This window comes from Ovis canadensis, chromosome 20 (genome assembly GCF_042477335.2).
Source record: "Ovis canadensis isolate MfBH-ARS-UI-01 breed Bighorn chromosome 20, ARS-UI_OviCan_v2, whole genome shotgun sequence".
Classification (NCBI taxonomy): Eukaryota; Metazoa; Chordata; class Mammalia; order Artiodactyla; family Bovidae; genus Ovis; species Ovis canadensis.
In genome coordinates this window covers 42,301,546-42,318,451 of record NC_091264.1, presented here as the reverse complement: position 1 = coordinate 42,318,451, position 16,906 = coordinate 42,301,546, and the positions used below count along the sequence as shown (strand labels likewise).

The 16,906-nt window shown below is 50.3% G+C and overlaps 1 protein-coding gene across 1 annotated transcript; it reads right to left on the bottom strand.

The window, feature by feature from the left end:
* Window positions 1–13,638: 13,638 nt before the first annotated feature.
* On the bottom strand, window positions 13,639–16,407 carry PSORS1C2 (psoriasis susceptibility 1 candidate 2). Its single transcript, XM_069564330.1, has 2 exons — window positions 14,996–16,407; window positions 13,639–14,353 (listed from the first exon to the last, which is right to left on the bottom strand). The coding sequence occupies exons 1-2, from the start codon at window positions 15,045–15,047 to the stop codon at window positions 13,998–14,000; spliced, it is 408 nt and encodes a 135-aa protein (XP_069420431.1). The 5' UTR covers window positions 15,048–16,407; the 3' UTR covers window positions 13,639–13,997.
* Between the last annotated feature and the right edge of the window lie 499 nt (window positions 16,408–16,906).

Sequence of the window (16,906 nt, the reverse complement as noted above, 5' to 3'; positions counted from 1 at the left end):
GTCCAAAATGGTAGCTACTTGCCACGTTGCGGCCACTGAGCATGTGAAATGGGGCTACTATGATTGGAGGGATCGAATCTTTTAAAGATGTATTTACTGATGGCTGCGCTGGGTCTTTGCTGCTGTGTTTGGGCTTTCTCTAGTTGCGGTACACGGGCTGCTCGTTGCAGTGGTTTCTCTTGTCGCGGAGCATGGGCTCCGGGCACGCAGGCTTCAGCAATTGCGGCACCTGGACTCAGTGGTTGCGGCTCCCGGGCTCTAGAGCTCTGGCTTAGTAGTTGTGGCACAGGGCTTAGTTGCTCTGTCGCACATGGGATCTTCCCTGCCCAGGGATGGAACCTGCATCTTCTGCACTGGCGGGTGGTTCCTTACCACTAAGCCGCCAGAGTGGCCCTGAATTTTTAGTCTTAATTTAAATGTAAATAGCTACATGTACCTAGTGGCTAAAATCAGTTGAATCTAGCCCTTGAGTGTCCGCCAGTACCCAAAATGAGAATGGAAGGGAGGGGGGCTGTGGGGGTAGCGAGACAGCAGTCTCTGAAGAGGGTTGATGCAGTGGGGAGGGGAAAAAAAAAAACCCACTGGTTTCAGAATCAGGATGACCTGGGTTCAAGACCCAGCTAACCTCCCAGCTTTGGGCAACTCACCCAAACCCTCTGAACTTCAATGTGCCCATCTGCAAAACGGGAGTATTTTAAATGATGCCTGTGTGCTCCACCGGGGGAAGGCAACTAGGCTGGGCTCACCCACAGCCCCAGGCCCTCCCCAGGCTGACCTCTAGGAGTCTCCTCTCTGCCCCCTTCCCCTACTACAGGGCAGCGGACATTGCACACAGGGGTGCTGTTGAAAATGCTGCTCCTTCCTAGACTCTCAGGCCCCACTGGCTCCAGGTCCAGCGGGCAAGGAGGGAGGGGGCCCTGGGAGCAGACAGGGGAGCGGCCGAGAGAAGAGGAGCCTCGTGGGTGGCGAGAAGAGGAGGAACAGCGGGCTCTGTGTGTTATTCTTTCCCAGCGCAAACAGAGGTGGTGATGTTTGTCCTGTTTTTCCCTCCCGTGCCTCCTGACCTTGGCGGGGCTGGGGCTGGAGGAGGCACCGTCTCTCTGGGCCTCTCGCCAGATCTCCAGCCACCCACACGACACAGTGGTGTGGCCACATTCCTCCTCCCGACTGCTGTCCTCCTATCCATGCTCCCACCCCATTGCGCACCCATGTCTGCTCCATCCCTCCACCGCCTGCCACACGTGGGCCCTCTGAGCCCCTTGTTTCTTACTGAAATCAGCCCCGACGTGGCTTACTTTGCTGTGTCCCCGGGTCTCCCCATTAACCCCTCTCAGCTCAGGCAGCAAAAATCTGAAGGTGATGGCACCCAGGAGGGCAGGTAAGGGCACAGACTGAGGGAGTGCCCAAGCCAGGGCCACCTGAGGACACTGACCGGTGAGACGAGGCCCACATGGCATAGGCGGGTCCACTGTGTTCTCCAGCCGCAGAGTCTACCCCTCACCTGCCAGCAAGTGCCCTGCCCAGTGGAAGGAGTGAGTGAGAGTGTGTGAGGCAGGGGAAACCCCCCACCAGACAAGGTCAAGCTTAAAGCACGTGCTGCCCGTAGGGTCCCTGCCCCGTATCTGGAGAAGGCAGGCTGCATCCACTCCAAGCCTCTCCGGGCTCCCCTGTGCCGTAGTGTTCTGCATGGGGCTCAGGTTCAGGGTCCACCATCCTAAACTGCAACGTGGGTGGGGGATGATGACCCATCCTTGCCCTTGAGGAGCTGCCGTCCAGCTGCGAACTCACAGCCTAGGAGGAAGGCCGGCCTGGAGAAAGGGGGCAGGCACTTGGCTTCCAGGAGGCGGCAGGACTTTCCCTGGCCCTTGAGGAATGAAGAGAAGAGAGGGAGCAGGCGGCTCAGACTCGGGGCCCTGGCGGTGCTGAAAGAATATTTAGAAGGTGCGCTGGCTTGGGTTGGTGTGGGAAGCGTAGACACAGAATAGCAGGCTAGAGGAATGGACTGCATGGACCTGCGGGGCGGTGACCATAGCCAGGTTAGAGGGGGGCGCGGGAACTGAGGGGTCTGAGTGGGAACAGCCCAGGGAGAGGAGGTTCGGAGTAGAGAACCATGGTTTCCTGATTGCTGACTGTGGGCCAGACTTGGTCCCACATAGCCAACATCTGCTCTGGTGTTTAATCCTCACAACAGCCCTGTGGATGAGTGGTTTTCTCCCCCGCCCCATTTCACAGATGACAAAACTGAGTTTAAATTATTTGCCCAAACCAGCTGAGAATAAGCAAAAGAGTTTAGAAAGGACTCAAACGCAGTCCACACAGGTCTCATTTCTTCATGAAGCTGACCCTGTGCCATAAATTAATGGCAGTGGCCCATGGACAGGCTTCAGCTGATCCTTAATCCCTGTAAGAATATGTTCAAATTCCTCTGTCATCAAAGTCTCAGAAGCTAAATCCTGAGTGAGAAGTCCCTTCCACTCAAGCTTTTCTTCTCTGCATTTCACCCATGGGCCTGAAAGTCAGGCCAGCAGTTCTGGAATGAGTGTTCCATGCAGAGGCCCTCAGTAGAGCTAAGGCTTACGCTTGAGGGGGAAAAGGAGTGAGAAAAAAAAAAAATAGGGGACTTTCCTGGTGGCCTTTTGGCTAAGACTCTGTGCTCCAGATGCAGGAGGCCCGGGTTCGATCCCTGGTCGGGGAACTAAATCCCACATGCCGCAACTAAGAAGCTTGAGTGCTGCAACAAAGATCAAATAAATAAATATATTTTTTTTTTAGATAGGAAGTGAAAAAGCCTGAAAGAGGAGGTTATTCCATGGCAGGGAGAGGAGGAGAGGCCAGCGGGGAGAGGTGGAGAGGCCAGCGGGGCCACTCTGGGCTCCAGTGCCTGTGGGCTCTCCCTGCCTTTGCTCCAAAACCATGTTCCTCCCCTTCTGTTTCTCCAACACCCTTCCTCCACCTGTGGAGGACTTGAACTTGGCTCTGACACAGAGCCACTCAGCTGTGCTGTCTTGTGGGCCTGTCTGTCCCGCCCTCATTCCTCGTGAGTGACTGGTCCCCTTGAGACTCTCTTCTTTCCCCTGGATGAGCTTTTTCTCCTGCGGGACACAGCACACTTCCATTAACAGAGAGCAGAGCTTACGTGGCCCTGAGGAGGAAGTCCTGGGATTTCCCCCTGAACAAGGATTCATCTGATGCTGGGGTGGGGTAGGCAGTGCTCTGTCAGAAAATCCCCTAGGTGATTCAGGGGAGCTCACCCCTACGTAATGTGAGAATCACTGCCCTGGAGAGTGGTCTTCAAAATACATTCCATGTGGGATTCCTCAGTGGTCCAGTGGCTAAGACTGCTAGCTCCCAATTCCCGGGGGCCAGATTCGATCCCTGGTCAGGAAACTAGATCCCACATGCGGTAACTAAGAGTTTGAATCCACAACTAAGATCAGATGCAGCCAAATAAATAAATACTATATATATATATATATATATATATATATATATATATATATATATATTCCACAATGTGATCCCTACTCAGCCACACCCTCCCTTCTCCCCTCGGCAACCCAGTCCATCACTCTCTCCATTAAGACTGATCTCCTGGAACTTGGCCTGGTCAGCACATTGGCATCCCCTTTCGCTCCTCTCGGCCCTGTTCTCACCCTCCTGGCAGCTCCACTCTTCAAGAGACCTGAGTACCAGAGCAGGGACGTGGGAGTGAGGGCCGGGGTCAGAGCCAGAACTTCAGCCAGTGAATCCCATAGAGGAAGAACTTGGCAGGTGGGTGCTCTGCCCACCAGGCTATCTGTCCCCCAGCCCCATTCTTTCCCCTTCCTCCTCCTGCCCTCCTGCACGAATCAGGGAGTCAGCTGAGTGATGGTCATGCTCCTTGAGTCCGAGACTTCACAGCTCTCTTTAAGCCACATCTGATTTGGCCACTGGCCCTCCTGTCTTGTGAGGAGGTGAATGTGGAGGCTGTGATTAGCTCTTGGAGTAACAACAATATTTTTCCTCTTCTCTGTTCTGTGGAGCAAGCGCTAGGGAAACCAGGGCTCATCGTCCACTCATTACGCTCAGCTATTAAACAGTCATTCTTTCCACTGTTGCCACTCATGCATTTTATTGCTATTGGTCACCCAGAATTAGAGAACCAGCTCCCTCTGGCTCCAGCAGGAGAGGGTGAGAGAGGGGACCTCGGCGCAACCTGAGTGTGTATTCGGGTGAGGCTGAAGGATCGTGTCAGAGGGACGTCTAGGCAGGGTGTGGCCCTTGGAGTTTCCGGGGTGGGATCTGCAGGGGCCGCTGTTCCCTCCTCCTTCCCGCCAGCCTCAGTGTCTCACGCTGAGAGCTCCTCGCAGGCAGGGAGCATCTCTTCCCCCGCAATGTGCCTCTGGAGCCTGAAGTATCACCCGCAGATGCAGGTTAGCACAGCAGGAAACACAGAATCCCATTGGAGAGGCTGGCATCCCGTGTCCAGCTCTGTTCTTGGGGCCCCAGGACTAGAACCATGGGGTGTAACGATCAGCTCATCACCAGCATCTGCACGTGCCGGATTTATCTTAATTCTCTCCATGCTCCTAGGAGACAAAGGTTATTGTTTATCCTTTGCAGCTGCAGGCACAAGCTCAGGGCATTAAGATGACGGCTACTACCAGAAGCTGGGGACTTTACCTGGAATCCTGATGCTGTAGCCTGTACTTAGCACCAAGCTAGTTTTTCCTCTTCTACCCGGATATTTACATGACCTGGCAGTGTCTTCTCATTTCCTTCGGTCCTCTGTGGCCTGCCACCTCCTCAGAAGCCCCCTCTGGCTTTTCTATTTAAAATTGTACTCCCTCATCCCCATCCCCACACTCAGGGACCATCATTCTCTATGTGCTTCCTCTGCCTTCTTTTTCTCCATAGCTCTTCTCAGGACATGGCTTCCTATCACATACATCCTGTATGATCTGCTCATTGTTCACTTCCCCCACTGGGAGGTAAGCCTCGTGAGGGCAGGACCCTCCTTTCTGATTCACTACTGTTTCCACAGCTCCAGAGCACTGCCTGGCTCATGCAGGAAACTCAGTTCATAATGAGAGAAATAGATAATGAAGGTGTGGACCCCTAGGGCAAGCATCCTGGCCTGAATTTTCCTGAGGGCCCCCGTGCCTGCCTCATTTCACCTCATGTACCTGACTCACCTTAAAGGACTCACCTTGGCGACTAAGGGCATTAGTGGGGCCTGATGGAGGCGGGCGGAGCAAGGAAGACTCTGGAGGGAAACACCGTGGAGTAGTCTCTATGCTGCCCTCCAGTGGCAGACTGTGGGACAACAAAGGAGGAATTGAGGCTCAGCCTTGTGTGGAAATTTACAGATGAACTTCCTGATGTTCAAGCTGGTTTTAGAAAAGGCAGAGGAACCAGAGATCAAATTGCCAACATCCGCTGGATCATGGAAAAAGCAAGAGAATTCCAGAAAAACATCTATTTCTGCTTTATTGACTATGCCAAAGCCTTTGACTGTGGATCACAATAAACTGTGGAAAATTCTGAGAGAGATGGAAATACCAGACCACCTGACCTGCCTCTTGAGAAATCTGTATGCAGGTCAGGAAGCAACAGTTAGAACGGAACATGAAACAACAGACTGGTTCCAAACAGGAAAAAGAGTACGTCAAGGCTGTATATTGTCACCTTGCTTATTTAACTTCTATGCAGAGTACATCATGAGAAATGCTGGACTGGAAGAAATACAAGCTGGAATCAAGATTGCTGGGAGAAATATCAATCACCTCAGATATGCAGATGACACCACCCTTATAGCAGAAAGTGAAGAGGAACTCAAAAGCCTCTTGATGAAAGTGAAAGAGGAGAGTGAAAAAGTTGGCTTAAAGCTCAGCATTCAGAAAACAAAGATCATGGCATCTGGTCCCATCATTTCATGGGAAATAGATGGAGAAACAGTGGAAACAGTGTCAGACTTCGTTTTGGGGGGCTCCAAAATCACTGCAGATGGTGACTGCAGCCATGAAATTAAAAGACCCTTACTCCTTGGAAGGAAAGTTATGACCAACTTAGATAGCATATTCAAGAGCAGAGACATTACTTTGCCCACTAAGGTCTGTCTAGTCAAGGCTATGGTTTTTCCTGTGGTCATGTATGGATGTGAGAGTTGGACTGTGAAGAAAGCTGAGCGGGGAAGAATTGATGCTTTTGAACTGTGGTGTTGGAGAAGACTCTTGAGAGTCCCTTGGACTGCAAGGAGATCCAACCAGTCCATTCTGAGGGAGATCAGCCCTGGGATTTCTTTGGAAGGAATGATGCTAAAACTGAAACTCCAGTACTTTGGCCATCTCATGCGAAGAGATGACTCATTGGAAAAGACTTTGATGCTGGGAGGGATTGGGGGCAGGAGGAGAAGGGGACGACAGAGGATGAGATGGCTGGATGGCATCACTGACTCGATGATCGCGAGTCTGAGTGAACTCTGGGAGTTGGTGATGGACAGGGAGGCCTGGCGTGCTGCGATTCATGGCGTCGCAAACAGTCAGACACGACTGAGCGACTGAACTGAACTGAACTGAAAGAAATCCCCTAAAGTTGCATCCAAGTGCCATGCAGAGATCATATGGCAGAATAGGAACAACGAATCAGATCACAACGCGATGCTATCACCACTACACTGTCCTGTTTACCTCCATCACAGGAGTTGAGGTTATGCCATAAAAGAGAAGGATATTAGCTGGAAAAAACTTGGGTGGTGGATTTGGTTTAATTCAACAAGTTATTGCAATGTGGGAGACCTGGGTTCGATCCCTGGGTTGGGAAGATCCCCTGAAGAAGGAAATGACAACCTACTCTAGTACTCTTGCCTGGAAAATCCCATGGACACAGGAGCCTGGTAGGCTACAGTTCATGGGGTCACAAAGAGTTGGACATGACTGAGCGCCCTCACTTTCTTTCTTTCTTTCTTTCTTTCTTTCTAACAAGTTACTTGAACCAGACACCTGGTGGGCATTTATTTAAAGACTAAAGGGATAAATGTACAGCAAGAAAGCTTAGGAGGAGGAAGAATGTGCTTGGCTGTGTCCAACTCTCTGCAGCCCTGTGGACTGTAGCCCACCAGGCTCCTCTGTCCATGGGGATTCTCCAGGCAAGAATACTGGAGCTGGTTGCCATTTCCTCCTCTTCCCAACTCAGGGATCGAACCCACATCTTCTGTGTTTCCTGCATTGGCAGGTGGATTCTTTACACTGAGCCACCTGGAGAACTATACCAAAACAAGTCTTCAATCAAATGAGTGAAACATGAAATTGGCAGAGGAGTTAGAACTTCCCTCCTGGGCTCGTACCTTACTAACTTAACTTTTATCACATTTTATTGCCATGGTTTACATCTCAGTCTCCTCTTGAGACACAGAGCTCCTTGAAGGCAGGGAGGACTGAAGCTTCTTGGGATTGTCACCATCACCTAGCACCTCACACAGTACGTGGTCAATAAATAACCATTATATGACTCATTGGAAAAGACCCTGATGCTGGGAAAGATTGAGGGCAGGAGGAGAAGGGGACGACAGAGGATGAGAGGGTTGGATGGCATCACTGACTTGACGGACGTGAGTCTGAGTGAACTCTGGGAGTTGGTGATGGACAGGGAGGCCTGCCATGCTGCGGTCCATGGGGTTGCAAAGAGTCAGACACGACTCAGCAACTGAACTGAATTGATATGGGCAAATGGATAAACAAATGAATAGATGGGCATTTCCAAGCCTAGAGATCTTCAAAGAAGAACACACAGCCATTTCTCCTGTCTAGTCCAAAGACATCATTTGTCTGCCCAAAGGCTGAGGGCTGTGCCCAGTGCTTTCTCAAGGTAACTCAACTTCTATAATTAGATTATACCATGATACTAGTTCCAGTTTCTTTTCTCTCATTGGCTAAGCATTTATTGACTACCTGGCATGTCCAAGGTACTGAGCCATTGTTCCCTGATTTTCTGATCCTCTTCTATTATTTAGTTCTATGACTCCATGTTGACATAAGATGTAATAGTGTCCCCACTGCATTCACTCCTAGGTGAGGTCAGCCAAGGCAGGTGGGGAAGAATCAGCATTGTCTAATTTGAATGGATAAGCTGGCACAATGGGTTCCCCTGTGTTAATATTCCATACCATCCAGTCCCACTCAGGCCTCCTCCCAGCTAATAAACACAGCATTTTTAGGTGACAATATCTGCTGCCTAGTGACAGGAATTACAATCCCCAATTCCTTTTTGCTTTCCCTTCATTCTCCCACTCATCCACCTGTTGGGTCAAATGAGGAAAATTTGGTTTGGAGGCCACATCCTGTGTTGACTTTAGCACATGTGTTGTCTTGGAAGGTGAGCCACCTCTGTCGGCAGCAGTTTCTTCATCTGTGAAATGGGCTAATAATTTGCTTTACTGAACATCTCGTGGGCCAAGTACTAGGAGAAAAGTAAGGCATACAAAGACAGACCAGATGCAATCCTTGCCCTCGAGAAGCTCACACTTAACGAGGTGAGAAAGACATGGAAACCAACATGTGGAAATGATGTAAAGCGCCTGAGATCCTTTCCAGGGACTCGGTTTTTCCACTCACTTTCTCGGTTTTAAGAATGCTTTTCTCTTTCCATTCCCAACGAACTTCACTACACTGGCTTGGGAAGTTGCTGAGAGTCAGTTTGAGGGGTCCAGACTTCCTTCTTCCCTTCCATTCCATACCTCCCTGCCACCATACACCAGCCAGGTATGTGCAGCTCCCTACAAAAAACACAGTACTATCCAAGGAGAAAGGCTTTCAGATATGAGCTCCTAAGCCGGGCACAGAGACCTTCTCTAATTCCCCTCAACCTACCTGGCCCACAGCTTCGCCCTCCTCTCCAGGCTATAAACCCTTCACTCTGTCAGTTCCCTGGTGGCCCAGTGGTTAGGATTCTAAGCTTTCACTGCCAAGGCTGGGCTCAATTCCTGGTTGAGGAACTGAGATCCCATAAGCCGCATGGTGCAGCCAGCCAGGAAAAAAAAATTATATATGTATAAATATATATGTACACACGCATTCACCATTTTCATCTACTCTCCACTCACTAATGAATTCAGCCATTCATCAAACATGTATGTGATGATATAATTTTATGCGTCAGTTTGACTAGGCCAGAGGACTTCCTCAGTGGTCCAGTGGCTAAAGACTCTGCACTCCCAGCACAGGAACTCCAGGTTCGATCCCTGGTCAGGGAACTAGGTCCCACATGGGATGCAACTAAGACCTGGCAGCTAAATCAATCTATTTGAAAAAAAATTTTTTTGACTTGGCTAAAGAATGCCCAGAGACCTGATGAAACCTTACAGTTCAGGTGTATCTGTGAGGGTGTTTCTGGAAGACATTAGCATTTGAGTCAGTAGACTGAGTAAAGAGGATTGCCCTCACCAGTGTGGGTGGGCATCCATCTAAGGGCAGAATAGAACAAAAAGGAGGAGGAAGGGCAACTCTGCTCTCTGAGCAGGACTCCCATCTTCTCCTGCCCTCAGGCATCTGGTTCTTGGTCTTTGGACTCAGACTGGGATTTACCCCCATCAACCCCTTGATTCTTGGGCCTCTGCGCTCATACTGGGACTTAAAACCATTGGCTGCCCTGGTTCTCAGGCCTTCAGACTGGGATTAAATTGCTCCACTGGCTCTCCTGGTTCTCCAGTTTGCAGACGGCGGATCATGGGCGTTCTCAGCCTTCATAATCTGAAGAGACAATTCCTGTAGTAAATCTCCCTGTTGCAGGAGACCTGAGTTCAATCCCCCAGGGAAGATCCCTGTGTCGGGAAGATCCTCTGGAGAAGGAAATGGCAATCCACTCCAGTATTCTTGCCTGGAGAATTCTGTAGATAGAGGAACCTGGCGGGCTACAGTCCATGGGGTCACAAAGAGTCAGATGCAGCTGAGCAACTTTCACTTCACATGTGTATTCTATTGGTTTTGTTTCTGTGGAGAACCCTAATACAATATATTAAGTGTTCAAGCAGTCCCAGGGAGTTAGACAGATGACTAAAGAGATGGGATAAAATCAGGACAGACCTCAGTTCAAATCCCAGTTTTGCCACTTCCCCCAACCCGCCCCCACCCCCACCACAGTGTGACTTTGCATGACTCGCTGTACCTCTCTGGGCCTTTGTTTCTCTCTTCTGAGAAATGGTGATAACAATAGGGTTATTGTGCAAATCAAGTGAGAGCTTAATCTGTAGCCTCGGGGAACAGTGCCCCTACTGCACATGCGCAGTAAAAAGTAGCTGCAAGGATTTGTAGCAAACCTTACTTAGTGTCTCAGGTCGGATGTCCCAGAAGCAAATCCTAAAACAAAAATTCAAGTAAAGGGATTTATTGAACAGTTATGGGGACTTCCTGGTGGTCCAGTAGTTAAGACTCCCCGCTTTCACTGTAAGGGGCACAGGTTCGACTCTTTGCAGCCCCATGGACTGCAGCATGCCAGGCCTCCCTGTCTATCACCAATTCCCAGAGCTGGCTCAAACTCATGTCCATCGAGTCGGTGATGCCATCCAATCATCTCATCCTCTATCGTCCCCTTCTGCCCTCAATCTTTCCCAGCATCAGGGTCTTTTCCAATGAGTCAGCTCTTCGCATCAGGTGGCCAGAGTATTGGAGTTTCAGCTTCAGTATCAGTCCTTCCAATGAAGATTCAGGACTGATTTCCTTTAGGATGGACTGGTTGGATCCCCTTGCTAGGTTCCATCCTAGGTGGGGGAAATAAGATCCCACAGGACTGGCTGCTCAGCCAAAAAATAAAGCAAAGTTATAAGGGTGAGGAGGAGGGAAAGGGAGTGGGAAAGTGGGGCCAGGAAGGCAAGAAGGCCAAGCAACTGCGTGGAACCAAGCGAAGCCTGACGGGGGGGCGACCTGGGCTCAGAAGACTAGAGTACTGATACCCCTGTGTTTGTCTGTCATCCATTAAGGGCTGCGGGGTGGGAGAGCGAACGATGTCGGGGAGAAAGGTTTCCAGGCACAGGTGGGCTGCTGACGGTGACAGCGCACTGCAGTAGGCACCAAAACGGGCCGAGAAGGAATGCGCGGAACAGTCTCTGCCCAAGGGCTTCAGAGCCTGGGAGGGGAGGGGAGCTGGCAATAAACACTGCCCCCTGAGATCCGTTCCAGGCACACCTGCACCGCATGACTTAGCTGGTGAGGGTGGGGAGCAGCGCCGGAGAGGCGTCGCGGAAGATAAACGCGCCTCTGTGCGGAGAGGAGGACTATTCCAGGCGGCGGAAACAGCACGCACACGGGCAGAGGCTCAGGGCGGGGCCTGGAGCGAGTGGGCGTGGGGCTGCGAGCCCCGAGCTTCTGCGCCTGCTCCCGCGTCAGCCCCTTCCTGGCGGGTCGTCCCTTCTGGCACCAGGCCTTCCTGCCGCGCCTCGCTCGGGGACTCCTCCTGGAAGCCTCCCCTGACTACTCCAGCTGCTCCAGGGCGACTCTCTTCTGAACTCATGGCGTTTACTGCCAAGGCTTTTTACTATGTTTACTCATGTAATTATGAAGTTAGTGCACCCTTACAGTCTGTGACATTGTTATTTAACTTTGCATGTAGATTCTGTCTCCCCTGATTTTGGCTTCCTGAGAGTGGGAACTGTATATTTTTGTTCCTTGTATTACCATGTGGCACCTAACATTGGAGGATATATTGAGAGTATTAGGTAATGGTTGAATCTAGTCTACTTTGAAGCTTATTAAATTACACACTCAACCTCCACTGTTCTTACCAGTTTTAAGATTATTTCCAAATTCTCAATTTAGATGGTCTTTTGTTGTTTGTTTTTGTTTTGTTTTTCAAATCAATCACATGTAGGTTTTGATGGGAGTTATCACATAAGCAAACTGAGTCCTAAGGGGTGGATTTTAAAGCCAAGGGGCCCTCATTTCTCTCAGCCCCTCTTCAATCCCACACAGCCAGCCACTTGACTGACCCTAGGCCATTGGGATCTCTAGGCCCCACCCCTTCCAGCTTTCCTGCTCAGATACACTCTGAAAGAATTTGGGGAAACTATGTACCCTTTACACATTTTAAAGTCAACAACTAAGATATTTAATCAAGTTTAAATACTTGAAAGGACACACTTTCTGGGGAATTGTAAATACTTATATATTTAGAAAGTCATATCACTCTTTTAAATCTAGTGGATGGAATATAACACAGAGCCCTTTCATGTTCATTAACACCCTTTACATAAGTGAACAAATCCATTAGCCAGTCAGCAAATTTACCTCATTTGTCTTTCTAGTTCCTCTTCCCATTTCATTTCCCTGTATTTTTTTCTCCATCGCATCACTTTTTTTGTATTTTAGTGTATTTGGGGAAAGTCTTTTATTGTATATCTCTAACAAAAATATGTACATAAATTTAAATTTACTTTGTGTGACCATAAGACTATAAGTATTAAAAACAATTACTCTGTCCTGGATTTAAAATTACAATTATTAAAAGATGCAACTGATCAAAACTACAACAATTTTTATGAAATTAAAAGACTCTTCCTCCTTGGAAGAAAAACTATGACCAACATAGACAGCATATTAATAAGCAGAGACATTACTCTGCTGACAAAGGTCTGACTAGTCAAAGCCATAGTTTTTCCAGTGGTCATGTATGGATGTGAGAGTTGGACTCTAAAGAAAGCTGAGCACCAAAGAATTGATGCTTTTGAACTGTGGTGTTGGAGAAGACTCTTGAGAGTCCCTTGGACAGCAAGGAGATCAAACCAGTCAATCCTAAAGGAAATCAGTCCTGAATATTCATTGGACGGACTGATGCTGAAGCTGAAACTCTGGTACTCTGGCCACAAGATGCGAAGAACTGACTCATTTGAAAAGACCCTGATGCTGGGAGGGATTGGGGGCAGGAGGAGAAGGGGACGACAGAGGATGAGATGGCTGGATAGCATCATCAATTCAATGGACATGAGTTTGAGCAAGCTCTGGAAGTTGGCTTGCTGCAGTCCATGGGGTTGCAAAGAGCCGGACACGACTCAGTAACTGAACTGAACTGAACAAATATTGACAGTGATTAAACAAAAAAGTAAATTTTACTGAAAACACATCTCTTAATGAGATGGAAAGGGCTGGTTCTTGTTTTCCATTGACTTCATTTACCAGCTCCAGAAAGAGCACTGTGGTCCAGTTCACAGCGGTTGAGAGAGCTCAGCCTTCCTCTGTCTAGTGGGAGAACAGTTAATAGAGGCACATGGAAAACACAGTTCTCAAGAAAATTCATTTTAGGAAGGAACACATACGTTTGTGGAAATTGATCCTCATTAAAACCTGGTCCTGCCCATGAAAGCCCATGGAGAGTTATCATGTTCACTCAGAGTAGGCAAACCGTCAGCTAATTAAAGAGAGACTTAACTTGGTTTCTCATTCTCCAAAATAGGGATCTCAGAATGGGTCTGAATTTCCTTGTTACTCTTGATAGTTGCATTTCCAACCTTCCTCCTGCTGAGTCCCCATCCTTATGCATATGGGCAAGACAGGAACTCAGATGACTTCCAGATCTCTGTAGGTTTGTGCCTGTGACAAATGCATCTGAACATTCAAAGACCTGCTCATTGGCAAAGAAGCAACCTAGAGTCAAAATTAAGAAATTATGGTATTTTATTTTTCCATTTCATGGAAGCATCATCGGCTCCTGACAGTTCCCAGTGGTTGGCCACCAGGTGGCAGCAGAGAGAACATAGTGCTGCCAGCCCTGCTCCTGAGTTCCAGGGGTGGGGAAGAGGAGCTGGGAGGTGGAGGTAGGGATGTTCTGCTGTCAGAGAAAAAAGGAGAGGGAAAGTGGGGCTTAAATACTGATCTCAAGAGGGGACAGAAAATATGCACAACATCTTCAGAATAAAACTGAAGGAATGAGGAAAGGAATTAAGGAGTCAACGCTAAATTGGGGAGAATTCAAGGGGAGTCAGAAGGGTAGAAACGGGTTTGAGAGCAGAGGTCCAGGATGCCTCTGGGGGCCCGTTATCTGTACTCCTCCCTGGGTGGGTCAAGGTCTGGCTCCTCGTGAGATCTGTGGTCCACCTCAGGGGCAGGTGGCCAGGGGTTTTCTGGAGGCTGGGGTCCTGCGGGCCATGGGTCGTCAGGCCGAGGAGGTTGAGGGGGATCAGTTCTAGGGGGTTCAGGAGGCCAGACTCCAGAATCAGGCAGGTCTCTCCAGGGACGATTGGGGCCTGGAGGTGGAGGATCCTCAAAGAGAGGGGGTGCCCCTGGCCAGGGGTCACCAGGGATTGGGGGGCCCTGAGGCAATGGTGGAGGGCCCTCCTCCTCTGAGATCTCTCTGGATGAGGGGGAAGGGTGGTCTCCACTGCCTGAGATGCCTGTAGAGGAAGAAGAAGGAAGGTAAGAGGTTGTGAGGGTCCCCCCTCTCCCAGCAGCTAGGACCCCAGGAGCATCACCTCTCTGTGATGGACCACAGCCTGAGCTGATTCTACAAACAAAACTCAAAAGTAACTCTCCACACATTCGCAGAATACCAACATGATCTTAAAATGATATGAAACCCTGTCCTGAACTACTGACTGAACCAACTTTAAACTGACGTGACCTCCCTTCCTCCACTATAAACTCCATCCAACCCTGTTTGGGACACACCACTGGCAGAACCCCTATACATGTCTGAGGTCCAAAACTATCTATACCCAGGCCCCATGTAGCACCCAGACCCCATCTCTACAATAACCTTCTCCCCCATAACAGAGACCCCAGCTCTGATGAACACTTGCCTGCACCCCTGAATGCTGATCTAAATCACCACATGGAGCTAAAGCCAAACCAGCAGTTTATTCTGTGCTAAAATGAACCTACTCACATCACCTCCATCCCCTTAACTCTTCCCCTCACATGCATCTCCCAGGATCTCCTAGAATCTCCCCGTCCTTACGCATCCATCTCAGCCTAGCCTCATCCTGACTGTCCCAGATCACCCCAAATCATCCTCCGGGCCTCTGTTCCCAGCTCACCTCCAGCAAACAGGCAAAGGACCAAGATCCCCAGGAGTTTCCAGTTGAGCATCTTGGCTATCTCCTGGCCCCCAAAGTCAGGGGTCACCTGAGTCTGGGAGTCTGGGAGCCCTAAGAGGCTTTATAGGGGAGGAGGGAGTGATGGAGGCTGATCTCTGGGGAGGGGCCGGCCCTGTCACACAAGGAACTGCATCCAAACCTGACTGGTCAAACCCGTCTGGAAGGCCACGGCTGGTGCGTAACCGCTGATGGTGGCGTCCCTCATTTTAGTCCCTCAGCTCAGGACCCAGCCACCCAGGCTCTATCGATGACCTAGACCTTGCTCACCCCACCCTTGTTTTCATGTCCCCCTTCATACACACCCTGCAGCGAACCCTAATAACAGGGACTCCTACCTCTCATCCTTCGAGGTCCCCGGAAGCCAAGGAATGGCAGCAAGCATGCGTGGGGAAGCAGTGTAATTACAGGGGCTGAGAGGCAGGATGCGGGGCAGAGGGCGGGCAACTGGGGGGACAAGGAGGGAGAGGATGGGCGGGGGTGCTCTCTTGAACACCTGGGACACAGCCAGGGCCATCTCAGCTGGTAAACCGAGCCTCCGCCACCCACTCCAGGGTGAACCCTCTCTTGGGGCTCAGTTCTTCCTGGAATTTGCGCTCCCCAGCATACACCTTCTCCAGGCACGAAGGGGGCCTCCCGAGTAGTGACACATGAGGAATTTCATCCAGGAGCCACCTGGGCTGACTGCAGCTGAAGGAGGAAGTACAAGACATCCTGATTCCTTCTCCCCACCCCAGGGCTGGTTCCAGTCAGTCACACCCAGAGGCTCTGGAAGAAGCTGCCTCAGCCGCCCCCTGGCACCACAGCCTCTTCCGCCTCCCTCTAGCATCTTCACTGCCCTTCCCCTGGTCCTTGGTGGGAACTCTCTGCAGCCCCCTTCTCTCCCCTCATCCTTCAAACGTCAGTCTGTCTGGTCTGATTCGCTCAGAGATGCCCCGTGAACTTTTCTGCAGCAAGGACTCCTCTGTGAGGATGTCCCACAAGCCGCTCGGAAGCAAATGTCCAAAACTGAACTCACTTCCTCCACAACCTGGTCTGCTCCCCAGTGGCCAGGAATACAACTGTCCCCTGTGGCTCAGTTTTTCAAAGACTTTATTCCTCTCTTTCCTCATCCCATGCCCCCAAACCCGTCCTCCACAGCCAGTTGATAGGTCTCTTAAATATGTAAGTCAAATTGTGTGGCTGTTCTGAGTTTAAAAAGTACTCCCAGTGCTATTTATTTAATGTGGCTGGACCAGGTCTGAGTTGTGGCATACAGGACCTTTAGTTGCGGCATGCAGAAATCTAGTTCCCTGACCAGAGACTGAACCCGGGCCCCCTGCTTTGGGAGCGTGGAGTCTCAGCCACTGGACCACCAGGGACCTCCCTCCAAGGGCTTTTTATTGACTTAGAGTAAAACCCAAGCTCCACCAGGCCTGGCCTCTCCCTGCGGCACCCTCCCTTGGGCTCCCCCCACCCTCAGGACCTGTCCGTCCTGGTGCTTCTCCCAGATGGCTGCACAGCCCGCTCCTTACCGCAGTCTGGCCCCAGCAGCACATCCCTCCTGAGAGAAGCCCTGCCTGTCCCCTCATCTAAAGCCACCCCTCCCCACACAGCTAGTTTCTACCATGTCACTATCATTTTTTTCCTCTTCACAGCACTTGTTTGAAACATTCATTTGTTCATGTAGGTACCTGCCCGTTGTCTGTCTCTCCCACCAGAAGGCAAGTGTCTTGGGAGCAGGGACCCACCCGTTAATCAAACCCACCAGTGGCCCCCTCAAGGCAGGACGCTGCCTGGCTCTGTGATTCCTGCTGAGCACGTGAATGTTTTATCTGCCTTGTGCCCTTGCCCTGACCATTCTCCAGAGGTAGT